This window comes from Vidua chalybeata, chromosome 9 (assembly GCF_026979565.1).
Source record: "Vidua chalybeata isolate OUT-0048 chromosome 9, bVidCha1 merged haplotype, whole genome shotgun sequence".
Lineage (NCBI taxonomy): Eukaryota > Metazoa > Chordata > Aves > Passeriformes > Viduidae > Vidua > Vidua chalybeata.
Genome location: NC_071538.1, coordinates 5,876,295 through 5,902,254, shown reverse-complemented (window position 1 = coordinate 5,902,254; position 25,960 = coordinate 5,876,295). Strand labels below are relative to the sequence as shown.

The window sequence follows — 25,960 nt, the reverse complement described above, 5'->3', positions numbered from 1 at the left end:
TATTCCTGAGGCTTTTTCATTCGCTAGATCATTCCTTGGGGTCGGATTCGTTAGGATTTGAAATTCGGATTCATCAGGGTTTGAAATGCTAAAAGGGATTTGAGGGATGTGAACGGATCAGGAGGGTGATGCTGCGAGGGAAGTTTTTCCAGATGTTGTGGGAAATGGATGTTTGGTGAAAGTCAAGGGAATTGTAACAGTAAATGTGGTTCTGGGCTGTAAATTGGGGCAAAATATTTTTTTTTTTTTGCAGGGGATGCTTGTGCCTGGAGGGGAGTGGGGCTGGAAGCCAGACCTTGGGATCCAAGGATATTAAATCTCTTGGAATGTCTTAAATTCACACTTGCCCTTAAAGCAGTAACAGAAAAGGGGTCTTGGGAAAGGAAGTGGCTCTTCCCAGCCGCTTGGCACGTCCTAGGGCAGAACCAAACGCTGCAGTTTCCTTTCGGAGGGGCGTCCTGGGGAAAGTGGTGTTTGCCAAAACCCCGGGGCTGAGATGAGGATTGGGAATCGAGTCTGGCTGGCAGCTCCCAGCTCCAGGCGCTGGGTCCCCCCACGCCTCCCCCTCCATCCCCTCTGTCCCCTCCTGTCCCCTGTTCCTGCTGCCGGCGCTCCTCCTCCTCCATCCCTGGCTGCCAGCCCCTCGCCCCTCGCTTCCTGCTGCTCCATCACCTCCCTCCTTTGTCTTTTCTTCCCAACCCTCTGGAAAACCCGGCCTGGCGGGAGTTGCCGTGCGCTCGGCCACGGCGCTGGCTGCAGCGTTTGTCACCGCTGTCCCCGCGGGGAGCGGTGGCACTGCCACCAGCCCCGCCCGCCGTGGCCGGAAGGTGCCGGTGCCGGCCGAGCCCTCCCCGTGGCTTTGCTGGAGTCTCGACCGCGTCTCCGTCCCGTTGTCACTTCACTCTCAGGTGTTGTGGGTGCTCGTGCCCGTTCCGGCTGTCGGTCACTGTCACAGCACCTGGCTGGAAAAAATGTCACCAGGACGGCGAGCCCTGAGCGCGCCCTGTGCCACAGGCCGCCGCTGGTGGCACTGGCAGTGGCCTTAGCGGTGCCAGAGGGCACGGTGGCCACAGGGACACGGCGTTAGGGGAGGGGACAGCCAGGCTGAGGACAGGGACAGTCCCAGGGGCTGCGGGAGGCTGGGAAGGGCGATGGGAGCGAGCTGAGCTCTGCCAACCCAGCTCCCTCGGGCTCTCGTTTTGGGTTGCTTTTCTTCTCTCATATATTTTTGGGATCCAAAGCTGCTGTTTGATGATTTAGTGACCTCCCCGCGCTGAGCAGAGGGGATGAGGTCGCTGGGCTGGGGGGAGAAGCTGGGCTCCCACACCCTCCGTGGAGCTTTCCTTGGAGGAGATCCAAAATCGGGGCTCTGGGGTCACCCCTGACCAGGGAACTCCAAACAGGGCAGCCAGGAGGAGCATCCCAGATTTTGTAGGTGTTGCACTTCCAGCTCCATGCATAGATTATGCTGAGTGGGAAGGGACCCACAGGGATCATCGATCCAACTCCTGCCCTGCACAGGTACCCAGCATTCCCACCCTGAGCGTCCCTGGCAGCGCTGTCCAAACACTCCTGGAGCTGCTCCGGCAGCCTCGGGCCGTGCCCATTCCCTGGGGAGCCTGGGCAGTGCCAGCACCCTCTGGATGAGGAACCTTTTCTGCTGGCATCCAACCTAAACCTCGGGAAAAGCTGGATGGGGACAGGCAGAGACAGACAGGGTCTGGGGGCTGCAGTGGGAAAGCGTCTCCTTGTCCCCACCAAGGCAAGGGCAGCCACTGGTGCTGGGTGAGCATCCAGGAAAACCCACAGCAGAGGAGGGACAACTTCCAATTCCCAAAAGAGGAGAAGCTGGGCTGGGAGGTGTGCAGGGATGGGCAGGTCTGGGATCAGGGACCGCTGCAGGTCCCGGGGGGCTGGGACACCCCAATCCAGCTGGGGCTGGAGTCGGGCTCCCCCACATTCCCCGTCTCCCGTTCCCCGTGGCAAAGTCCCACGGCGTTTGTCCGGGAGCACGGGCAGGGCTGTTCCATCCCCGTGTCCTCCGTGCTGTTCTGGTGTGCTTTCCTCGTTGGCTGCATGTCAGTCTGGACAATTCCTGGCACAGCAAGGAGCTGTTTGCTTCCCGTGTCGGTGCCCCTCCGTCTGTCTCTGCGTTGATACAAGTGCGCTGCTTGGTTTCACTTGGGATCCGTGTTTTCATTCTTTTTGTGTTGTTTTTCTTTATTTCTTTCTTTCTTTCCTTTGCGTTTCTTCTGCTTGTGTTATCAGAGGATGATGCTTTTATTGACAAACTGCCCGCGTTTGAAAGGCGCAGTGAAACGCCGGCAGGTACTGTACTAGCAGGGAGTTTTCCAAGAATTCCGCCTTCGGAGCGGCACCCACCGCTCGCAGCACCTTGCATGACAGTTTCTCAGTGACTCAAAGGACTTGGAGGCGGAAGGTTGGCGCCTCCCGAATTCCAAAAGGTTCATTTAGCAGCTCTAAAAGCTGTTTGCCCCTCCCGCCCTCACATCCCGAGTTATTCCAGCGCGGCGCCTTTGGAGGCGGTGGGAGCGCAGGGAGCTGGCTGTGATGGGAAGGGGAAGGCTCCAGCTAGGATCCGCTGCTCTGTGTGCGTGTGTCCGGTTCTCCGCAAGTGTCGTGTCCTGAGATGCGAGAGCGAACAGCCACGTGTCACTGTCCCTGAGTGTCACTGCGGGGTGGCACGCGGAGCAGCATCCCGCCGGGAATGCTGAGCTCCGCGCAGGCAGAACCCGGAGCGCATGAGCCGACAAACCTCTTCTACGGTGGCCAAAAAAAAAAAAAAAAAAAAAAAAAAAAAAAAAGCGAGAGCACCCCTCCAAACCGCTCACCCAGCGGGCAGAACGACTCTTCCATCTGGGCTTCCATAGCTTTGCTTCCCGCTTTCTGTCCCCCGAGCCAGCGGCCGGGTGTCCCTGCACGTGTGCCCGCCCTGCAGCGCCTCGCCCCCTCCCCGTAGCGACATTAATGACCTGCTCTGTGACTCACACTGTGTCCTTCTCTCTCCCTCTCCTTAACCTTTCCATCCCGCTTCAACTCCTGGCCATACAGAGAATGAACAGCCTTCCCTCGTTTGGTTTGACAGAGGAAAGTTTTATTTGACTTTCGAAGGTAAGTAGTGCAAAGCACACCCGGTAACCACTCGCTCCCCTCGCTCTCTCGCTCCCGGGGTTCCCTTCCAAGGCTCCATCCAATCCAGCTTTCCAGGCTCCATCCAATCCAGCTTTCCAGGCTCCATCCAACCCAGCTTCCCGTGCGGAATGCTATGCCTAATTAGATGACATCGCCAGTCCGACCGGAATCGTTTTGATTTGATTTGTGCCATTTGTCCCGCTGATCTAATTTTTTTTTTTTCTCGTTGATTTCATTAAAAAAAAAAAAAAAAATCCGACCCAAGCAAACCAAAAGCCCAAAGGAACATTGTGAATATTCCCAGACGGAGGTGAAAACCAGGGAGCGGAGCCGCTTGCACTGCCGAGGAACCTGACTCTGCCAGCCAGGGCTTCTCCCGCTGTCCCCGCTCGCTCCCGGAGCGGGCTGGCTGTGCTGAGCTCAAACCCAAAGGGCGCCGCGTCCGCTCCTCATCCCCGCTTTCGGGCAGGAAGGGCTCCGGGAATGCGCTGGCACCGCCCCGAGCTGCGCCAGGTTGTGCTGCTGGGGTGCTCGGCTGGAGGTGCTGGAGGTTTTGGGGTCCCTCGTGGATCAGGGGCGCTGGGGAGGATGCAGGGAGGGGCCGATGGCGCCTTCTCCGAGCAGTGTCACATCCCAGAGAGGAGAACCCCCCGAGGCTTTGGGGGCAGCTTCAATCCGCGGGCACGGAGCCAACATTTTCCTTTTAACAGCAGGAGGGAAAGCAGGGGCTTGCCTGCCGCGGGGAGGCATTCCCGAGGATCCCAAGGAAGCGCCTGGGAGCTGCTGTGGTGCCTGCAGGCAGAGCTGGGGGATGGCTCCATGCGGGATTCCCAGTGCAAAGCCCCTGCTGCAAAGGACATGGCCGGGGTGGCACTGCCTGGCTGGGGAGTGGCCCGGGGTGGCACTGGCTGGCTGGGAATGGCCCGGGGTGGCACTGCCTGACTCGGGAGTGGCCCGGGGTGGCACTGGCTGGCTGGGGAATGGCCCAGGGTGGCACTGCCTGGCTGGGGAGTGGCCCAGGGTGGCACTGGCTGACTGGGGAGTGGCCCAGGGTGGCACTGCCTGGCTGGGGAATGGCCCAGGGTGGCACTGCCTGACTGGAAAATGGCCCAGGGTGGCACTGCCTGGCTGGAAAATGGCCCAGGGTGGCACTGCCTGGCTGGGGAATGGCCCAGGGTGGCACTGCCTGACTGGGGAGTGGCCCAGGGTGGCACTGCCTGACTCGGGAGTGGCCCGGGGTGGCACTGGCTGGCTGGGAATGGCCCAGGGTGGCACTGCCTGGCTGGGAGTGGCCCAGGGTGGCACTGCCTGGCTGGAGAATGGCCCAGGGTGGCACTGGCTGGCATGGGCTGCTTGGGATCATGGAGCAAACCCATCCTGGTGACAGTGATGGCTGAGCAGCAGCAGAAGGCAGGGATCAAGGTGGGGACTGGGGGGTTGGATCCTTCTTTTCCTCCTTTTTCCGAGGTCCCCACTCTGACAATTCCCACTTTGATGTCCCTGCTCCAATGGCATCTCCCAGTTTAGACCCAGGAGGGCTCGTGCAGGAGCTGCTTCCTCCTGGTGCTCAGGACAATTTTGCTGTTTCCAGCCAAAATCCCTGTTTGGGTTTCCTTTCTCAGGGGCTGGTTGGGAGCTCTGGGAAGAGCTGAGGACAGCAGGGACAGCCTTATCCCTCAGCATGAATATTCCAGCTCCACATTCCCCCTGCTCCGTGCTTCCTCCCTGCCCCTCACTCAGTCCACACCAGCTCTGCACATCTGGGGCTTTTCCTGTGCCTTGGAATCTTGACCTTGTATTGGAATTCTTGGGCTTGGTTCTGGTGGTGTGAATGGTCTGGAGCTGGGGTGGGATTATCCTGGGAATGCAGGAGTGTGGCACTGCCCCAGGATCACCCCACAGCCCAGCAGGGAGCTGTCTCACTTCCATACGCTGGATTTCCTGATTGATCTCTAAATATTTAAGCCTGACTTGAAAATAAAAAAAAAAGATAAACTTCATGTGCAGGGAAGTGAGAGGAGATCTGCTGAGTTTGGTGTCTGGAACTCAGGGCATGGAATGCCAGAAGGGAAATTATGGTTTCTTTCTGGATTTGGGTTTGTTTCTGGGTGTTTTTGTTGTTGTTGTTGGGTTTTTTTTTTTTTTTTTTTTTTTTTTTTTTTTTTTTTTTTGGTTTGGTTTTTTTTGTTTTTTTTCTAGTGGCAAGATCCACGTGCTTGATGAACGTGGGGCAGTTTGTCCCTGTGTGGAAGAAGGTGTGGTGATGCTCTCATGTTCTGGGATCCCTGGCTACTGCATAGCTGCATTTCCTACCTTTTGTAGGGAAAAATAAGGCAAATTAAGATGGTCTGCTGCTTATGGCTGGATCCATAGCTCCATAAAGTGGATTTATTTTTTTTTTTCTCTGTTATTATCAGCTCATTTGTGCAAATGAAATGTTTATAAAATGACTTTTGAAGCAGGAGCTGAAAAGGCAGGTTTGGGGTGGAGCTGTCCCACAGCAAGTGGATTTGTCTCTCAGGGTTCTGGACAACAATTGCAATGCTTATAATAGTTTATACTTTTTTTAGTGAAAACATGAGTGTAAAAATTAATTTATTCCCTGAAGCCATGAAGAGAAGGATCTATGGATTCATGAGGGAAGAGAGAAGGGAACCAAGAGCCCCAATTCCACCCACATGACCTTCAGACCATTAGAAATGAGGATGTTTTGTTGTTGTTGCTGCTCAGATGGACTCACATTCCCACATCCCAGCTGAGCCTGGGGATCCAGGACACCTCCCTGTTTATTCCTGATTTTTCATCCTGGAGAATCAAGGATACAGATGCAGAGGGACAGAGGGAAAAGGAGAGATGAAAAATGAGGAGGAAAGTGTGGTGCTGTGGCAGACCCCTGAGCCACATCCCCTGCTCTGGCGCGGGCTCCAGCTGGAATTTGTGCATTTGGGAAGTGGGGCTTTCCTTCTCCAAGGAATGATGATCCCAGTGCCAAGCTCTTTCTTGTGCCTTCCCTACGAGACTGGCCCGAGGCTCCTCTGCTGGTTGGCACCTCTGGTTCCCCCTGCACAGCCAGACTTTGTGGGGGTTTTTGGATCCCATCTGGTGAGGCCACACCTCGAGGGCTGTGTCCAGTCCTGACCCCTCAGTTTGGGAAGGACATTGAGACGCTGGAGCACATCCAGAGGGACAACGAGGCTGGAGAGGGGCTGGAACACAAACCCTGTGAGGAACCACTGAGGGAGCTGGGGGTGCTCAGCCTGGAGAAAAGGAGACTCAGGGCTGACCTCAGCTCTCTCCACAGCTCCTGAAAGGTGCCTGTGCTCAGCTGGGCTTGGGCTCTGTCTCCAGGCAGCACTGACAGAGCCAGAGCACACAGGCTCAGGCTGTGCCAAGGGAAATTCAGGTTGGATATCAGGAAAAAGCTTTTCCAGAAAGGTGATAAAGTTCTGGAATGGCTGCCCGGGGAGGTGGTGCAGTCACCATCCCTGGGTGTGTTTAAACAGCCTGGATGTGGCACTGGGTGCCAGGGTTTAGCTGAGGTGCTGGGGCTGGGTTGGACTCCATGATCTTGAAGGTCTCTTCCAACCCGGGGATTCTGTGAATTCTGTGAATTTCCAGGTGGATGCAGTGGGAATATCCCACTGCCGGGATATCGGCTGTGTTTGATGCTCTGAGGGGCTGTTGCTCGGGGTGGGGAGCAAGGATTTGCTCCCAGTGGTGCCTTTGGGAAGGATTTTTAGAAAATGTGTTGTCCTGCATGCCCCCTCAGTCATGGGCTTTTGGGGTGTGGTATCCCATGGTTTTGGGGAGCTGCCCGTGCCCTCATCTGGAACTGTGTCTGTTGTTCAGTGGGAATTCCACCAGGGAATCCCTGATGGATATCCTGGGCCTCAGGAGCAGGAGGCTCTGGGCTCGTTAGGATAATTACTGTGTGTGTGGCCGTGGGTGAGGTGTTCCAGCTGCCCATCCCGGAGCAGCGGGATCCACTCCCTGAGCACCCCCATCCCGGGCTGCAGCTGGAATCCCGGATTCCCCCGAGCCCCTTTGGGCGTGTGACCGACAGGGACACGTGTGGCTGCATCCATTCTTTACTCTTTTAGGCTGCATTAGGCATTGGAAGGGAAAATCCCTCGTCTGTGCCTCTAGGAAAGAGCACTTAGGATTTATCCATTAACGCCTGGGTGCCTTGGGGAGGTGTGAGGATTCCTCCTTGCTGGGGGAAAACCATCACTTCTCCCCCTGATGTACCCAAACTCAAAGTGTCATTGAAGTGACAGAAGTGCTTCCCCCGGGAGATGTTGCAAATCCCAATTTCCTGCTCCCAAACTCCTGTTTATTCCCAGGGGCAGCAGCAGCGAAAGAAGGGAAGGGATCATTCCTGCGGACGGCCCAAGCAGAAGGGCTCACCAGGAACGTGACACGTTTTGCTCAGCTTTGCTTCCCCCTTATCCTCTGCCTGTGGAAGTGCTGCCATTCCTGGAGCTGGCTTTGGAATTCCTGTGGCTTTGGAATTCCTACAGCTTTGGAATTCCTACAGCTCTGGCTGGAGCTGGCAGGTGCTCGTATGCTCCGAGCAAAGCCCGGGCTGGATCTGTCCCCCTTTCCACCTGCCTGGCAGGGATGGTGATGGACTGAGGGGGTCCTTGGATAAGCCGCCCCTCTGGAGTCCTTTGCTGTTCTTTTTTAGCTGGTTTGGGGCAAAATAATCCTCGTGCTTCACCCCGTGTACAGGATGTGGTATTTTAAAAAGGCTCCAAAATGTTTCATTGCAGGAAACAGACGAGGCTGAAGGGCGGTGCCAGGGCAGGGAGTGACCTCTGCAGGATTTTTTGGGTGTCTGTGGGATCAACACCTTGGACATCTGGGCTGATCTTTGGATACTTTCCATGGGGAAGAGCTGTGGGCTTGGCAGTGCCAACCCCTTGGTGGTGGGCACAGGACTTGTGGTCCCCTAGAGGGTTTCCAGCACACCTGGAGCTCCTGAGGAACACTTGCAGTGATGATTTCATCCTCAAATGTCCTTTGGAAACAACAATTCCTGGCCAGCAAAGGGAAACCTGTGTGTGATCCTGCAGGGCTGAGTTATTTTAGAGCCCGGCAAGTGTCCAAGGATACACAGCAACACTGAAGCACGCTTTTCCCCTTTTCCAAATCATGGAATCCTATAAGAGTTTGGTTTGGAAAGAACCTTAAATCTCAGCTTGTTCCAACTTCTGCTATCCCAGCTGGCTCCTGTCCAAGCTGGCCTTGGACACTTCCAGGGATGGGACCACAGCTTCTCTGGACAACCTGTGCCAGTGCCTCTGTTTTTCCAGGTTTATTTGCAGATTTCCTGTCGGGTACTGAAGGTTTCAGGAGAGAGTGGGGTGTGGAGGGTGCTCCGGGCATCCGCAGGGCAGGAGAGGAGAGCAGAGCAGAGCGTGCCGAGGATTGCAGGAGCCCCCTCAGCCTGGGGGGACATCAGGGGGACACAGCCAACACCCCGACCCCCAGGGGCAGCCCGAGCTCCCTGGGGGCGACACAATGAACCCGCCCAGCCCCTTTTTGCGGGGCCCAAAAAGCGACTGCAAAAACTGTCATGCAAAGCCTGCCGTGTGGCAGCCCCGCATGCTGCTCCCGCCTGGCCACCTCCATCCTTTTCTTTGCTTGCTTCTGGCAGCGGGGCGGGGCGGGGAAAGATCATTTCTTTGAAAGCCTCATCCGAAGCCTGGGGGTTTTTGGTGATCGTTCGCCCATCGAGTCAGGCTGGGGGCACGGCGAGCTGCCGCGGTGCCCGGCAGGTGCCAAGGGGAGCTGTTGGCTCTGTTGCAGGCTCGTCGCGGGGCCCCAGCCCCCTGACCATGGGGGCACAGGACACCCTGCCCGTGGCCGCCGCCTTCACCGAAACCGTCAACGCGTACTTCAAAGGGGCTGACCCCAACAAGTAGGTGCCGACCCCCGGGGGGGTCCCTGCGGTGGGGGCAGCTGGGGGGTGATGAGGGGTTTTGTCAGGGATGAGGAGGGGGGACCGAGGCCTTCCTCTGGCTCTGGTCCAGGGGGTTTTCCAGATGCCTTCTGTCCCATCTGGGTCGCCAGAAACTGATGCCTTGCGCAGGCTGCCCTGGAGCAGAGACTACACAGAGTCACAGAATAAAGCAGGGATTTATGGAAAGGATCTCCTCCATGGATCCACCTTGGGCAGCACCAGAGCCCAGCCAGGGCTGCAGCCAAGAGGAACCAAAATGGTCCCAAAATGCACGAGCGCTCCCGGGGGCTCTCACTGGGATCAGCTCTGCTCCATTTGCACCTTGCAGTTCATTGTCCCATTCCAGCTTTAGCCCAGGCACTCCCATCCTGCTTGTTTTTCTCTCTCCAGCCCACGCTGTTTGTGCTCCTGGGCCTGAGCTTTGGGTCATTTGTCCTTGGTGCCCAGCTGGAGCAGGAATTGTTTTGTGTCCCTGCTCTGTGCACAGAGCTCAGCATCCCCTGATGTGAAGCCCAGACCCACACACTAAAGCAGCTCAGAATGGGAAAATAGAAAAGCCAAAACCTGAGGCATGAGGACGGGAGGTGGTGTGGCCTGGGGTGTCCAGGGGCAGGACACTGCTGCAGTGCCCTGTTTCAAAATGTTTCTGCTGTGGGAAAGGGAGGTGAGGACTTTGTGTGAGGAATCTCAGAGAGCAGCACAAGAAGGGTGGCAGGGGGGCTGCAGCCTTCCCCTCCTGTGCCTGGCCTAAACGGGATGGCATTCCAACAGAAACTTGGAGGGTTTTCCCACCTTTGTTTTAAGACCCTCTAACAGATAAAACCCAAAAGGGCGGAGCAAAGACAAGTTAATTTCACTGAAATACTGAATTGCAATGCAACACTGAATGACAGCAAAAATAAGAAGCTCCAAACGGGGCTTATTTTAAAAAATCCCTGTCAGCCCTTGTGCTGTTTCTGCTCTCTCTGAGGCCACCAGAGGCTCAGATGTGTCGGGTGGGGAAGGGGGGAGTGTCCCCACACCGTCCATGGTGCCGGCCCTCCCTCGCTGCTGCATTTTGAGCTGCCTTTGCTCCCCCTGGCTCTCTGTGCTGGGCGCTGCAGGTGCATCGTGAAGATCACGGGGGAGATGGTGCTGTCCTTCCCGGCGGGCATCACCCGACACTTTGCCAACAACCCCGCTCCAGCCGTGCTCACCTTCCGCGTGCTCAACTTCAACAGGCTGGAGCACGTCCTGCCAAACCCCCAGCTGCTCTGCTGGTAAGCCCTTCCCCCCAGCAGCATCCCAGGGGAAGGCGGGATTCCGGGAAAACAGGGTGTTTGCAAAAATATATGGCCTGAAGCATCTTCCTTGGAAGCACGCGCTGATTTGGGGAATGAAAATCTCAAACCCTTAAACACCTGATGAAATGCCAGAATGGTTTGGGTTGATAGATCATCAGGATTATCCTGATATCAGGATTATCCCATGGGCAGGGACACCTCCCACTGTCCCAGGCTGCTCCAGCCTGGCCTGGGGCACTGCCAGGGATCCAGGGGCAGCCACAGCTGCTCTGGGAATTCCATCCCAGCCCCTCCCCACATCCCAGGGAACAATTCCCAATTCCCAATGTCCCATCCATCCCTGCCCTCTGGCACTGGGAGCCACTCCCTGTGTCCTGTCCCTCCCTGCCTTGTCCCCAGTCCCTCTGCAGCTCTCCTGGAGCCCCTTCAGGCCCTGCCAGGGGCTCTGAGCTCTCCCTGGATCCTTCTCCTCTCCAGGTGAGCACCCCCAGCTCTCCCTGGATCCTTCTCCTCTCCAGGTGAGCACCCCCAGCTCTCCCTGGATCCTTCTCCTCTCCAGGTGAGCACCCCCAGCTCTCCCTGGATCCTTCTCCTCTCCAGGTGAGCACCCCCAGCTCTCCCAGCCTGGCTCCAGAGGGGCTCCAGCCCTGGGGCAGCCCCGGGGCCTCCTCTGGGCTCTCTCCAGCAGCTCCAGGTGCTGCTGATGTTGGAACCCAGGGCTGGGGCAGCTCTGCAGGTGAGGCCTCACCTGGGAGGAGCAGAAGGGCAGAATCCCCCCTTTGCTGCTGCCCACACTGGGGGATCAGCCCAGGACTTGGGGGGTTCTGAATCCCAGTGCAGATGGATCAGGACAAGCTGGAGCAGTGTGGGAGGGAGCCAGTGTTCCTCTGGAGGTGGGATTGCGTGCAGCCCCTCTGCTGTGTAGAACAGCTCTCTCCTGCCCAGGCAGGTTATCCAAGGGTTCCTTCTCTCTGTGCAGTGACAACGGGCAGAGTGACTCCAACTCCAAGGAGTTCTGGGTCAACATGCCAAATCTGATGACTCACCTAAAGAAGGTATCGGAACAGAAACCTCAAGCCACCTATTACAATGTGGATATGCTCAAATACCAGGTAGGGTTTTTTTTTTTTTGTGAGATAAAACTGTGCCAAAAAAAAAAAAAAAAAAAAAAAAAAAAGGTGTGCTGATTATGGCTGTAAAAAAAAATGGTAAATGTAAAAAATGGTGTTTCCCTAGTGCAGAGTGGAGCTATTGTGAGGTGGGGGCTTCTTGTCCCACTGTCCCTTCTGTGTGGCACTGGGTTGTCTGGCTTTAAGCCCAGTACTAAATTCAGGGGGAATTCAAAGTCTTGCCTCCAAATGCGATGTCCGCGTCTGTAAAATGGGATTTCTCCCTTCAGCCCTACGGAAACTAAGTGTTTTTTCTGTCATTTTGGAAGGTATCTGCCCAGGGTATTCAGTCTACTCCATTAAACCTTGCAGTGAGCTGGCGGTGTGACCCTGCAAGCACTGACCTGCGCATCGACTACAAATACAATACAGAGGCAATGACCACGCCTGTAGCTCTAAACAACGTCCAGTTCCTCGTCCCCGTCGACGGAGGAGTAACCAAACTTCAAGCTGTGCTTCCTCCTGCTGTCTGGTAGGGCTTGCTCATCCCGTCCCTGCCTAGAACCCCCGTCCTGCTGCAGGAGGGTGGGTGGGAGCTGGGGACACGCTGGGGACCCAAACCTGCCCTCCTCTTGTAGGAGGAAAACTTTAACCCCACTCCGATTCCCTTTCTCTTGCCATTCCCACAAGGAAATGGGTCAGAGATGAAGGGAGATGTGCAGGCAGCAGAGCATCAGCCCTTATTTTGAGTTTTGGATGCTTCATGCAGGGTTGAGAGGGATGCACAGGCAGGTCCTGGCACGGGGTGCCCAGAGCAGCTGTGGCTGCCCCTGGATCCCTGGACAGGGCTTGGAGCAGCCTGGGACAGGGGAAGGTGTCCCTGCCACGGCAGGGGTGGCACAGGATAAATTTTAAGGTCCCTTCCAACCAAAGCAGTCTGGGATTCTGGGATGAAGGGAAGGACGTGTGGCTGTCGCTGCCCGAGGCACAGGCACATTTCCACGTCTCTTGCTCACCTGCAATCCTCATAACAATCATACAAATATTTCGTTTGGAAAAGCCTTCTAAGATTATCAAGTCCATCCATGAACCCAGCACTTGAACATTAACTTGCTTTGAAACCCAAATCCAAGCTCCCAGAATTGCTGCTCCAGAGGGAAGCACCAGAGTAGTTCCCCCTCCTCTCTACCCACCCCCAGCCTTCAGCAAAATTCAAATTACTCCTTGGCAATTTCTCGATTCCTACAGAAATGCTCTTCTCCATGTGTTTGCAGGAATGCTGAACAGCAAAGGATATTGTGGAAGATCCCTGATATCTCCCAGAAGTCAGAAAACGGAGGTAATCCTGCAAATATGCACATTATTATCTCAGAATCCTTCAGGCAGGCAGGGAGCCACTGAGGGTGCCAGCAGACGAGCCCAGACACTCCAGTTCCTGCTGGGGCTTGCTGGGGACAAAGCTATTTAATTTTGGAGCTGAAAAAGCAGGGCTATGTGCCACCAGCGCTGCTTTGCCAGCCACCTTGGCATCCCCAGGGGCGTTCACACACGGGCTGGGATGTGGTGGAGTGCCAAGTCCTTGGCTCCTCTCTACTCCGAGGCTGAGGCTCTGCTGGGAGGGCTGCTCTCTCCCACGAGAGGCTTTCCACGTGGAAAGCTGTTCGCAGCGCTGGGATGCGTGAAAAGCCGAGCCGTGCCGGGAGGACGAGGGCGTTTGGCTCTGCCCCCGCGGGGCCGGCCCCGGTGCCGCTGTGGCCGTGCCCTTGTCCGTGCCGGGATGCTCCGAGCGCCCCTCCGCGCTCACCTGGCTCTTTTTGGGGTTCCGATCGCAGGTGTGGGGTCGCTGCTGGCGCGGTTCCAGCTGTCCGAGGGGCCCAGCTCGCCGGCCCCGCTGGCCGTGCAGTTCACCAGCGAGGGCAGCACCTTGTCCAGCTGCGACATCGAGCTGGTGGGCGCCGGCTACCGCTTCTCCCTCATCAAGAAGAGGTTTGCGGCAGGTGGGTGCCTCAGCGGCGGCTCCTCTGCGGTGCAGGTCCCCTCTGGCCGTGCCGCGATGCCGGGAGTGCTGGTGCCGTGTGTTGGCACGCTGCAGCTCGGGCAGGGTGGGGACAGAGGGACAGCAGCTCCCCTGCGTGACATAAATCCCGCTGCCACCTGCCAGCCTTGCCTTTCCCGGCTCCTGCCTGCTCCTGCACCAAGGGCTGGGATCTCCAAGGCATCTCCAGGAAGAGCTTTTGTCCCATTGCTGCAGAGAATAACGAGGATTTTTCCTTATGGATTTTTCCTCATTGCTGCAGAAAATAACGAGCATTTTTTCCTCATTGCTGCAGAGTATAACGAGGATTTTTCCTTATGGATTTTTCCTCATTGCTGCAGTGAATAACAAGGATTTTTCCTTATGGATTTTTCCTCATTGCTGCAGTGAATAACAAGGATTTTTCCTCGTGCTCATGGCTGCAGAGAATAACGAGCATTTTTCCTCGTGCTCGTGGCTGCAGAGAATAATGAGGATTTTTCCTCATTGCTGCAGAGAATAACAAGGATTTTTCCTCGTGCTCATTGCTGCAGAGATTAACGAGGATTTTTCCTTATTCTGCAGAGAATAACGAGGATTTTTCCTCATTGCTGCAGAGAATAACGAGGATTTTTCCTCGTGCTCGTCGCTGCAGAGAATAACGAGGATTTTTCCTTATTCTGCAGAGAATAACGAGGATTTTTTCTTATGGATTTTTTCTCATTGCTGCAGAAAATAACGAGCATTTTTCCTCATTGCTGCAGAGTATAACGAGGATTTTTTTTTATGGATTTTTTCCTCATTGCTGCAGAGAATAACAAGGATTTTTCCTCATGGCTGCAGAGAATAACGAGGATTTTTCCTCATGGCTGCAGAGAATAACGAGGATTTTTCCTCGTGCTCATGGCTGCAGAGAACAATGAGGATTTTTCCTTATGGATTTTTCCTCATTGCTGCAGAGAATAACAAGGATTTTTCCTCGTGCTCATGGCTGCAGAGAATAACGAGGATTTTTCTTTATTCTGCAGAGAATAACGAGGATTTTTCCTTGTGCTCGTGGCTGCAGAGAATAACGAGGATTTTTCCTCATGGCTGCAGAGAGTAATGAGGATTTTTCCTTATTCTGCAGAGAATAACGAGGATTTTTCCTTATGGATTTTTCCTCATTGCTGCAGAAAATAACGAGCATTTTTCCTCATGCTCATGGCTGCAGAGAATAACAAGGATTTTTCCTCATTGCTGCAGAGTATAACGAGGATTTTTCCTTATGGATTTTTTCCTCATGGCTGCAGAGAGTAACGAGGATTTTTCCTTATTCTGCAGAGAATAATGAGGATTTTTCCTTATGGATTTTTTCCTCATAGCTGCAGAGAGTAATGAGGATTTTTCCTCATTGCTGCAGAGAATAACGAGGATCTTCCCGTGGGCAGGAAGGGCTGGTGGAGGTGGGCAAAAACTCCTGGGAATCAGGGCTGCTCCCTCCCCCCAGCTGATTTCTGATCCCGTTTCTAGGTAAATATTTGGCGGATAACTGATGGAAGCTTATGCAAGTCTATGGAAAATACTATGGAAAATACCCAAGGACTGCTGTGCGTGGAACGGGTTTTAATTACAGTTTAAGGAAAATGAACTAAATCCTGCACTCGGGACATTTCTGTTGGAAGTGTCGACAACTTTCAGCATTTATTTTTTCCTTGGAAAACACCGTCTTGACCAGTCCTCCAGTATTTACTTCTAGATGTAACATTGTTAATGGTTTTAAAATGTAATTATTGTATTTGTAAATTGTACTCATTCCAGTAAGGCTGTATTTTGGCAGTTAGACACTTGAGTTTTAGCATTTTACCATTCATGAAATGGATGTAATTTAAACTGTGGTATATAAATCTAATAGTAGTACTGTTGAATGGCACAATGCTTACAGAGGTAGATTGCATTTTGTCAATATATACAATTTAAATACGATACTGGTAGCTGTTATGAAGGGGGTGCCTCATCAAAAGAGAGTTCAGTAGGGCCCACAGGCTGATTTAATTTTCCTTCAGTCCTTAGTACGTCTCACAGCGATCAATAAAAAGCTCAACCTTCAGGTTTAGCTGGTTTAACTCCAGAAAAATATTCTTGGAAAGATGGAGGTCCCTAGGACAGTCTCCCAGGAAGGAAATCTCACTTCTGCAGGGAGTATTTACTCCAAATTTCCAGCCCCGTGTTCTCTTACAGCTGCAGATGCCCTGTTGGAATCCCAGCAGCGCTTCCCTGCCCCGTGCCCGGGTATTTTGTGGGGATGCAGATGAGGAAAGAGGCAGCAAAGAGGCTGGGTGGTCCCTCTGAGCTCCCAGCACTGGCACAAAATGTCAATGTTGGGTTTGAGGATGCGTTTTCCGAGCTGCCTCCGGACGTTTGGTTGCGTTTTTGCGTTGCTTTGCTGGCTTTTTTCTGCCTTTCTCCCCCATTTCTGAAAGCTCTACGGGTTTAGAAAATGCTTTATAGAATGGCAGCTGCACCTGCTGCTCTATTTTAGCACTCAGGCAGGAAAATGTGTATGGAAAAACACCGGGAAAGAATTCCCCAGGGAGCAGGAGCAGCATGGGGGCTGTTTGGTACCCACCAGGGCAGGAGCCCAGCTCGCCAGCATTGGGAGCAGCTGTCTTGTAGAGATGGGAAAACACATGGAAGTGCTAAACTGGAGAATGGGGGACAAAATATTGTCCCTCTGTGTTTTCCCCGTCCCACTGAGTGCTGCTCATTCCTGTGGATCTCATCCCACTCCTGGCAGCACGGGGAGAGCGTTGGTGGCATCCATGGTGCTGCAGCTGCTGAGCTGGGCTTGTTAAATGGGAGAACTTGGCAATTTTGGGAAGAAAAATGAAGGAATCTTTGTGAAATCAAACACAGATGCACAGAGGAGCATCCATGAATGGGGTGCTGGGACTTTGGGAATGTGTGAGGTGACAAAAAGTGCTGATTTTCCAAGTGTTGCCAGGATTGCAGTGGTGCACTTACACTGGAAAACAGCCTGGGCATGTTGGGAAGTGCTTGCTCACGGAGCAGTCTGATGAAGGAAAACACAGATCTGTGCCCATCTTAAGAGACAAGAAGGAAATGTGGGGGTATTTCAGGTGTGAGGTGGCTTCCAGGCTGAGATCTGGGGGGTGAGCTGTGTGTGAGTTGACAGAAGGCAGCAGCAGGAAAGGAGAAGCACAATTCACTCCTGCAGCTTCCCACACCCTCACAGATTTTGGGAGTGCAGTCCCCAGTGTTCCACTCCATGAATGATTTTCCCCCTGAACTGGAAATTTGTATAAAGTGTGGAGCTCAGCCCTTTCTGACACAGAAATATAGGGGCAAACCCTAAGAATCAGGTTTATGGTGTGTACAATTGCTCCAAACCCACCCTTCCAAAAGAGATCTATGGCACAGACCTGAAAAAAAAAAAAGATTTATAATGTAAATATTACCAGAACATAGAGATTTTACTTTATATTTCATTTGAAAGACAAGGTGTTTACATTAGCATTGGGTTTTTGAGTGCTTTTTAAACAGAAAAAAACCCATAACCCAAAGCTCCCAAGCTCATCCTGTTTGAGCTGGTGAACAAAACAGAGGTCACTTTTTTGGGACGCAGCCCTCATGGCCTGGAGAGAGAGATGGGAACAGCCTGGGACATTTTGTCCTTTTTCTGGGACGTGTGGGATGTGCCAGCACTCCCAGCCCCACAGGGACACAGTCCCAGCTCCGGGCACTGGCAGGTGACACCAACCCTGTGACACTGGGACCAAAAGCAGCGATTTGGGACAGGTTTTTCCATCCTGCTCTAGGCAGTTTTTGGAAGAGTGTTTTCTCAGAGTGCCCTGGGGTTTGTTGGGAGCTTGGTGAGAGCACCTGGCTCCAGAGAGGGACCTGTAGTGCTCAGGGCATTCAAGTTCTGCAGGCTTCACCTCAGCCCTTAGGAAGGAAAATCTGTGTATTTTCAGGGAATTCATCTGTTTGGGGTTGCCTGCCCCCTCACAGAGAGCAGGGAGGTGAAATGGCACTGATTTGGTTTCATGCACATCCCAGACTGGTTTGGGTGGGAAGAGTTCTTAAAAACCATCCTGTTCCACCCCCTGTTGTGGCAGAGACACTTTCCACCATCCCAGGCTGCTCCAGCCTGGCCTTGGGCACTGCCAGGGATCCAGGGGCAAATTCTATTCCAGGGTCTCCCCACCCTCCCAGCCAGGAATTCCTTCCCAATATCCATCTGAATCTACCCATTTTCAGCTTCCAGCCACTCCCTGTGTCCTGTCCCTCCCTGCCTTGTCCCCAGTCCCTCTGCAGCTCTCCTGGAGCCCCTTCAGGTCCTGCCAGGGGCTCTGAGCTCTCCCTGGATCCTTCTCCTCTCCAGGTGAGCGCCCCCAGCTCTCCCTGGATCCTTCTCCTCTCCAGGTGAGCACCCCCAGCTCTCCCTGGATCCTTCTCCTCTCCAGGTGAGCACCCCCAGCTCTCCCTGGATCCTTCTCCTCTCCAGGTGAGCACCCCCAGCTCTCCCTGGATCCTTCTCCTCTCCAGGGGAGCACCCCCAGCTCTCCCTGGATCCTTCTCCTCTCCAGGTGAGCACCCCCAGCTCTCCCTGGATCCTTCTCCTCTCCAGGTGAGCACCCCCAGCTCTCCCTGGATCCTTCTCCTCTCCAGGTGAGCACCCCCAGCTCTCCCAGCCTGGCTCCAGCCCTTGGAGCATTCCCAGAGGGAAGCACCACAGCTCTGTTTCCCAGCAGGGCTTTTCCCAAGCCAGGCTGAGGCTGGAGAGGGGGCTCATCCCTTTGGCACTGCCCAGCCCTGGCACCCCTGAGCTCAGCAGCACCAGGATCCATCTGGGTGAACAGAAGGATAAATAAAGGAGGCATTCAATCATAAAAATGTGAATGCATGCACAGTTTTAGCTGCTTTGCTTCCGTGGACATTTCCCTTTAGACTCTGTCCTCAGCAGCCTCTCCCAAAGGAATTTTCCCCTGGGAATTTGGCAGCCCACACCTGCAGAGTCAAGGTCCCACTGGCAGAGCAGGGGAGTTTTTCCCCATGGACACCTTCAGACGTGGAATCTTACATGGCAGGAGCAGGAAGTGGTTTTTTGCCACCTTTCTGCTGTTTGTTGCAAACAGTCACATTTCTCAGCCAGCTCATGGTGCTCCTCACAGGGGACCTTTCAGAGCAGTTTTCAACATTAACAATATTTCTTAATAACTCTAAAATCTCTCAATAGTAGGAAAAACCACCAAATAACGAGCTTTTCATTTGGTGTCTGCATTTGCTCTTAAATATCACTGCCCTGTTTTACATCTTCTTGGTTCTGTTGTCATTCACTGGAAAGTGAAATTAATTTGTCTTCACTTTGCCCTTTCAGGTTTTGCCTATCATTTTTTAAAACTTACGTGGGAAAACCCTGCCAGTTGCTGTTGGAATGCCCTGCCTTTGTAGCCAGGCAGAGCGGGGATGGGAAGGGAAGGTACAGCCCCCCTGCCATCCTTCCCGGGCTGCTCCCTGAGATCCCTCCAGCAGGAGCATCCGAAAAAAAGAGTCACCACCCCTTTCCCCCAGCAGAAGCATTTTCAAATGGCTGGAGTGCACTGAAAAGGTGACAGATTTTTAATTTACCTAAGAGAGAGTCAAACATTCTTTCCCTACCCTTTTGTGGTTTTTGTGTGAAAATATCTTCGTTAAAACCCCTAATTTTGAAGCTTGTCATGACCAAAATATGTAACGCCACCCTGCTGTACTTTCCAGGTTAGAAATTACTGTCTCAAAGATTTCACTTCGTAGCCAGAATTCTTCTGTTCCTCTTTCCCTCAAGATTTCCCAAGGAAATGAATCTGTGTAGAGCCAGGGAGGTTTTATGATAATCAGGATTATTCCAGCCAGGATTTTAATTCTTCTTTCACTGCAAGGCAAGGAAAAGATTTGCAGGAATACGCCCTGCTCCTGCCTGCCTTCCCCTGTCCCTTTAGGAGGGATGATGCTGCTGGCAGTGGCTCTTGGAACCACGAAATTGGTGGTGATGCTCTTCAAAGGCCTGGGGACAAGCAGGATGTGGTGGAACACACCAGACCCCAGTGAGGCTTTGGGGGTGCCTTGTGCATCCATTGGAAATCCCAGGTTTTCTGGGACAGCGGGAACGGCTGTGGATGTGCTGCCCCCACTTTGGGCTCCTCATCCGTGCAGGGAGGGGTTTTTCACTCCCGGACGTTCTAAGGTTGATGGAATCCCCCGGGTGCTCGGGTGACATGAAACAAAGGGAGATGTGGCGCGGTCTGAGCCAGGATTTGGGTCGGGATGTGCCGGGAAGCTCCCAGGGCTGGTGGGAGGAGGGCTCAGGATGCGGGACAACCCCACTGTGACACCCCAGCAGTGAATCAGATATCCCCAGGTATCACCCTGGACCACTTAATGAACCCCCTCGTGTATAAAATGTTTATAAATATTTGTGGATGAAGATACACAGGTCTATTTTTAAGATTTAAGTTAAATAAGTTAACGAATGGCCGGCCTTTTCTGCCTAAACGTGCAATGAGATATATTATACCTTTAGTCTACGATGGCCTAGGTACTGCTTAGTCTGTGATGAAAACTTTGCTGCTTTCCTACTGTTCTCAGAGAAAAAAAAAAAAAAAAAACAACAAAAAACCAACCTATAAAAGACGTACAGGTTTGTTGCACAGGGACTACTGCAGCGAAGCTTTGTATTTGACCACTGGTAATATGAATGTGTTGTATTGACTTGTTGAAGATAATCATGAAACAACATATTTTAAATGTTACTTGCCTTATAGATTAGAGTACGACTATGTGGATATCATTTTTGTAAATACTGTTTTTTATAAATGTCTCTCCTCCATCCTCCCCGTCACCAATTTCACCGACTCTCAAATATGCAATTATTTACCATGCAGAGCGTTGTGACAAAGAAATCCCCACATCAGAACAAAGTTTATTCATTCTATACATAAGAACCACATGAAATACCCAACTGAGTTGCAATTTAAATGTGATTATTATTATTATTTTTTTTTCCTTGAAAATAAACAACAAAACGTAAAACATTTCCTTTTCTGAGACAGTTTTGCTTCCATACCCAGAGGAGCGGGCAGAGGGATTGAAGGCTGGCCTAAAAAAGGGTCCCTGTCCCAAAACCCACCACTGCCGCTGGAGTCATGTGCAGTGTCCCAGCACGGGGACAAGCCGAGGGTGGCACGTGGGGACACAGCACAGGGACTGTGGGGATGGATGGAGCTTGAGGGAATGGACCTGAGGGATGCAGGATTTGGGGGACCCGCGGAGGCCATGGGGACACTTCAGGGCTGTGGGGACACGGGGAGTCTGTGAGGATCCACAGGGATCACGGGAATCTGTGTGGGCTATAGGGACCCACGGGTGCCATAGGGACCCACAGGGGACATTCCGGGGGGGCTGTGGGGAACCCGTGGGGACCTGAGGAGGTCACAGGGACCCTCAGGAGCCTTGAGAACATAAAGGAGCTGTGGGGACATGCTGGGGACATTTGGAGGCCATGGGGCCACGCGGAATCTTTAGGTTTATGTGGGGATATGTGGAAGTTGCAGGGACCTGTGGAAGCCGTGGAGACACAGAGGGACCCGTGGAAGCTGCAGGGATATGTGGGAGCCATGGGATCCTCTGGGGACTGTAAAACAATCCAGAGACCTGTGGGAAACATGGGGACATGCAGGAGTCATGGGAACCTGTGGGGACTGTAGGGGACACATACAGGGAGCTGTGGGGACACCAGGGACTGTAGGATTACGTGGAAGCCATGGGGACACACAGGGAGCTGTGGGGACACCAGGGACTGCAGGATTATGTGGAAGCCATGGGGACACACAGGGAGCTATGGGGACCCGTGGGGAGCCATGGGCACCTGTGAGGGCTGTGGGGACGCACAGGGGCCGGTGGAAACTGTGGGGAGCCGGGGGAGCCGCAGGAACTCACAGCCGTGAGCGTGGGAATGGCGGGAGCCGGGACTGTGAGGGGACGGAGGCGAGGAGCGGGAACACGGAGGGATGCAGGCCGGGAATACGGCGGGTGGAGGCGGGGAACGGGAATACGGAGGGATGCAGGCCGGGAATACGGCGGGTGGAGGCGGGGAACGGGAATACGGAGGGATGCAGGCCGGGAATACGGCGGGTGGAGGCGGGGAACGGGAATGCGGCGGGCGGGCCCCGCTCCCGGCACCGCCTCCCCTCCGCAGCTGAGGGCAATGGAGGGCGGCGAAACCCCCGCGGAGCCCGGCTCGAGTGGGTGTCGGTTGCCCCTCCAAAAACCCTCCAGCGCTGCGATTTTTCCTTCATAAGCTCGGGTTTTGCCTCGCAGGGCCTGGCAGGCGCTTCCCGGTGGCGGCGGTGGAGGAGATCCTGAGGGATGTGGTGGGGAGCGCCCTGAGGGAGCGGCGCTACGAGCCGGGGCCGTGCCGGGAGGCGGCCAAGGACATCGCTGAGGTGGGACGGGACGGGACATTTGTCCTGTGCCTCTGTGGAGTGCCCCAAATATCCCCCCGAAATGCCGGTAAAGTGTAAGATAAAGGCTGGAGGCGGCTGTGGAGGTGCCGGCAGGGGTTGCTCAGAGGAGGGTGCAGACTTAGACGAGTTAGTTAATGGATTTACAGGCTGCTTTGGATGGGAAGGGACCTCAAAGCTCAGCCAGCCTCGGGGACACCTCCCACTGTCCCAGATATTCCAAGCTCCAGTGTCCAGCCTGGCTTTGGGCACTGCCAGGGATCCAGGGGCAGCCACGGCTGCTCTGGGCACCTGTGCCAGGGCCTGCCCGCCCTGCCAGGGAACAATTCCTAATTCCCAATATCCCATCCAGCCCCGTCCTCTTGTCAGTTCAATACCCTTCCCCCTTGCCCTGCTGTCAATCCACGCCCGTTTTTGGGACACGTCTGGACTGAATCTGTTGTTCTCCGCAGGCTGTTAAGGCGCGGGTCAAAGCGCTGCTGGCGCCCCGCTACAAGATCGTGGTGGTGGCACACGTTGGGCAGCTGGGCGGGCAGAGCCTGCAGCTCAGCAGCAGGTGCCTCTGGGACCCCCAGAGCGACACGTTTTCCTCCTACGTGTTCAAGAACAGCTCGCTGTTTGCTGTGGCGAGTGTCTATGGCGTGTATTTTGAGTAGGGAGGCAGTCGCGTTTAGCAGCAGAAGTTAATATTCAGCCTGACTCTTCCTGGCTCTGTTGTTGAAAATATCTGTGAAGGACCGAGGTACTCTCACCTGCTTTGAAATGTGAGCCTTTGGGCGAGTGGAATAAGGGTCTCTCCCAGAGTTTTCTCTGGGAAGTGGCTTTCTGTGACGTAGTTTTGCAGCTGATTGCTGCTTTTAGAACTTGCTCTGTAGGGGAAATATTTTCAGAATAATGCCTGTAAGTAAAGTTTTCCCTGTTCTCCTCCAGGAAATATTACTGGAAGTATTTGGATTAGGGAATAAACCATGGGTTTTGCCTGCCCACTTTTGGGGCTGGTACTGATGGTCCTAAGTCTCTCCTGGTGCAGCCATTCCCCACCGAGGTGGGATCTGGCTCACCTTGCTCTGGATCTGAAACCAGACTTTTTGCTACCCCTATTTCCCTGGTAAAACCTGCTCTTAGGTTTTCTTGAGTCAGAGAACAAACCTATCACAAACTGCTTATTTTATTACATTTTAGGTGCAAAGCTCTAACCAGAACAGTAGTTAGTTGGGAAGAAATACTTCACGTACTCATGACTAAAAGTTTAACCCTCTAAACACTGTGAAATGCAGACAACCTGAAGCCACTTGCTGGCGTGCACCGTGACATTTAACCCCCAAAAGCTACAATTAAAGAACACAACTGAAAGAGCTGTGGTTTATGTCATGATTATTTTAATCCCTGGAGGCTGTGGCGCCGAGCTGCTGCATTTCAGCACAGGGAGCTGATCTCTCTCCTGCTGCAGCCCACGTTGCAGCAGGATGTGGCCAGCAGCTTGGCTGCCTCACGCTTGTTGAGCACAGAAACTTTGCTGCTGTTTTGTAATTCTTGCTGGGGTTTGACGTGCTGGGGTTCTTCTCTGCGGGTCCCCAGCCTCGGCTCTGGGTGTGAGGAGAAGTCAGCGTCACCCTCGTGCGGGAAATGCTGGGTGTTTTCACTCTCTGTGGCAGGAAAATGAGAAGCTTAAACGTTAAAAGTCATGGGAAGATGAGTCATTTATGCTTTTTATCTTTACTAGAAAGACACCGAGCTACAGCCAGGGAGGTGAGTGTTGCCCTCTGGCATGAGCACCACATCACAGGCTCCTCGCTGTGAGGAGCAATCCGTGATCAACGTGGTAAAACCGAGGAGTTCAGGGATTTGTACTGAAGAGTGTCCAGTGGTCTCACACTGATATATTTGCTTCTCCAGGAAAAACTGTGATTTGATGTGTCAGAGGCTCTTGGCCAGCACGTTAAGCTGGACCTGGGGGGTTCCTGAATTGCAGGTGTTGCATTAAGGCATCAGCTACCCCAGAGTTCTGGGTGTTCCCACAGAAATTTCAGTCCAGCTGCAGCTGAAGCACCTCAGTACAGCTGGGCCTTGTGCAGTCTGTAAAGGTGTAGCAGTTCTCACTTTTTAAAAGCAAGGTTCTTCAGCAGATTTTGGGGAGGGGGTTGCCCATGTTAGCACTTTTATTTGTTTACAGCTGCTCCTATAAGAGAATTTTCCAAAAATGCAGATGTAGGAAGTGCTGAAAGCCTCTGCTGCTGTCATCTGCCTCTGTTATTTTCTTGTTCCCTATTTATTTTAATCAGAGTACAGATGTCTAGCTGTGCATGTAACAGTTGAATTTTCTGACTATCGAATCAAAATTTTCTGGGTATCAAGAAATGTGCTAGTAAGTATAAATACACACAAAAGCATGTGAAGGTGCTTAAATTGCAGAGCAGGTATTCAACATGCTTTAAGGACAAAGTTTTATAAAGTTTCTGGTTTCTAGTCGGGAAAGCGAAAACCACAGGATGACACTTGCACTGACTTCAGCAAAACCTGTCACTGAAATGAGATGGCAGAGAGATTTCCAGTGACAGCCTTGCCTTGGATCCCGTTCCTCAGGTGAGCTTGGAAAATCTTGGTCTGAATTATTTTTTTCTTTAGCAAAATAGCCCGGGAAGCCAGAGAAGCTGCGAGGAGAGGGAACACGAGCACAGCCCGTGCTGGCGGGCTGGAGCTGCAGGGATTGAGGGGAGCAGGGGATGTGCTGCTTCCCGCTCCCCTGGGATCCCCTGGGATCCCCGGGATCCAGGTGCAGCGGGCAGGGAGGAGCCCGGGGCGCTGTGGCTGTACTCACCGCGCAGGTCGCGGTGCCTTTTCCAGCGCGAGCCGCCGCACGTGAACACCACGGCCCTGATGAAGTCTCTCCCGCAGAGCCTCACCTTGCTCCCTTCCCCTCTCCCTTCCCGTGCCAGGAGCAGGAGGGCAAGGCAGCCCAGTGCCAGCACCGTGCCCCTCATGCTGCCGGCCTGGCGCTTCCCAGCTGGGCGCGGGCAGGGCAGAAGGGATGAAGTGGGGAATTCTGCTGGAGCCTTCCCATTTATACCACCCACTCCGCTGGGTAACGGCTCACTCCGAGGGTGGCAGTGTTTGCTGAAAACAAATAAACTGCTTGTTTCTGGTCACGTTTGAAGTGCTTTGGGATCTCAGTCAGGTATGAAAGGTTTCGGAAGGCTACGTAGCTGCTTTACTGGGAACACCTGAGGTGTAACAGTTTATGGGGTGTGGCTTAGGTGGATGCACTTAATGTGTGTTCTGCCAGAACAAAAGGGAGTTTGTGATGGGATTTGTCCTCAGTGGGTTTGGTGTCTGTGTTCCCCACACAGCCTGATGCCTTTTTGTGTTGGTGATCCCAAAGAAAAATGGAGTGAGCTCCTTCCCGTGACGTCTGCATCGTGCACCTCTTCATTCCCCTGCCTTGGTCACTGCTAACTGTGGGGAAGCCCTGCCAGTGCCAAGCACTGCTGAGAAAATCCACTCCAGAGGGGGGTTGTGCCATATGCTGGTATCCCAGCCAGGATTCCCAGTGTGCCAATGGTCAGGACAGGATCCTGCAGCACATGGAGCTGAGTCTCTGCTCTGGGAGCAGAGGTTGATTCTGAGTTATTGGTTCCTAACGTTGGCTTCAATGTATTTACGTTTCTATAAAAAAATCCTTGCAATAAAATGCCTCTAGGAGGAAATGTCTCAATTATATGGTCAGAAATTACATGTTTAAGGACAAAATACATGAGGAACTTTGGAGATCTTGAGTCCTTCCTAGCACCACTAGGATTTTCCAGCACCATAAAGTTACAGGTAATTGATTTTCACTGTGTGCAGGGTGGGTTATGATGTGTTACAGAAAGCTTGTTTTTTAGCAGTAAGCAAACAGTCATGGGCATGAATGGAAAACATGAGGGTGTATTTTGGTT

At 53.4% G+C, this 25,960-nt stretch overlaps 3 protein-coding genes across 4 annotated transcripts in view; 2 read left to right on the top strand and 1 right to left on the bottom strand.

Moving 5' to 3' along the window:
* The window catches only part of SGIP1 (SH3GL interacting endocytic adaptor 1), a 53,194-nt gene extending 32,597 nt beyond the window's left edge, over positions 1-20,597 (top strand). Inside the window, exons 17-24 of the mRNA XM_053950568.1 lie at positions 3,073-3,132; positions 8,965-9,076; positions 10,222-10,377; positions 11,381-11,513; positions 11,840-12,042; positions 12,785-12,849; positions 13,343-13,507; positions 15,037-20,597. Of these exons, the coding sequence (XP_053806543.1) occupies positions 3,073-3,132; positions 8,965-9,076; positions 10,222-10,377; positions 11,381-11,513; positions 11,840-12,042; positions 12,785-12,849; positions 13,343-13,507; positions 15,037-15,059 (917 nt within the window). The 3' untranslated portion in view covers positions 15,060-20,597. The remainder of the gene's footprint in view (positions 1-3,072; positions 3,133-8,964; positions 9,077-10,221; positions 10,378-11,380; positions 11,514-11,839; positions 12,043-12,784; positions 12,850-13,342; positions 13,508-15,036) is intronic.
* Positions 20,598-20,681: 84 nt separating this feature from the next.
* Positions 20,682-23,382, top strand: DYNLT5 (dynein light chain Tctex-type family member 5). 2 transcript variants are annotated; one of them, XM_053950564.1, is made up of 3 exons: positions 20,682-21,511; positions 21,883-22,007; positions 22,478-23,382. In XM_053950564.1, exons 1-3 carry the CDS (start codon positions 21,169-21,171, stop codon positions 22,679-22,681), a joined length of 672 nt encoding a protein of 223 aa, XP_053806539.1. In that variant the 5' UTR covers positions 20,682-21,168; the 3' UTR covers positions 22,682-23,382. The 2 variants fall into 2 exon arrangements, with proteins under 2 accessions (XP_053806539.1, XP_053806540.1); XM_053950565.1 differs by lacking the exon at positions 20,682-21,511 and adding an exon at positions 21,711-21,806.
* Positions 23,383-23,416: 34 nt separating this feature from the next.
* On the bottom strand, positions 23,417-25,330 carry INSL5 (insulin like 5). The gene is made up of 2 exons (XM_053950566.1): positions 24,844-25,330; positions 23,417-23,671 (listed from the first exon to the last, which is right to left on the bottom strand). Exons 1-2 carry the CDS (start codon positions 25,004-25,006, stop codon positions 23,442-23,444), a joined length of 393 nt encoding a protein of 130 aa, XP_053806541.1. The 5' UTR covers positions 25,007-25,330; the 3' UTR covers positions 23,417-23,441.
* Between the last annotated feature and the right edge of the window lie 630 nt (positions 25,331-25,960).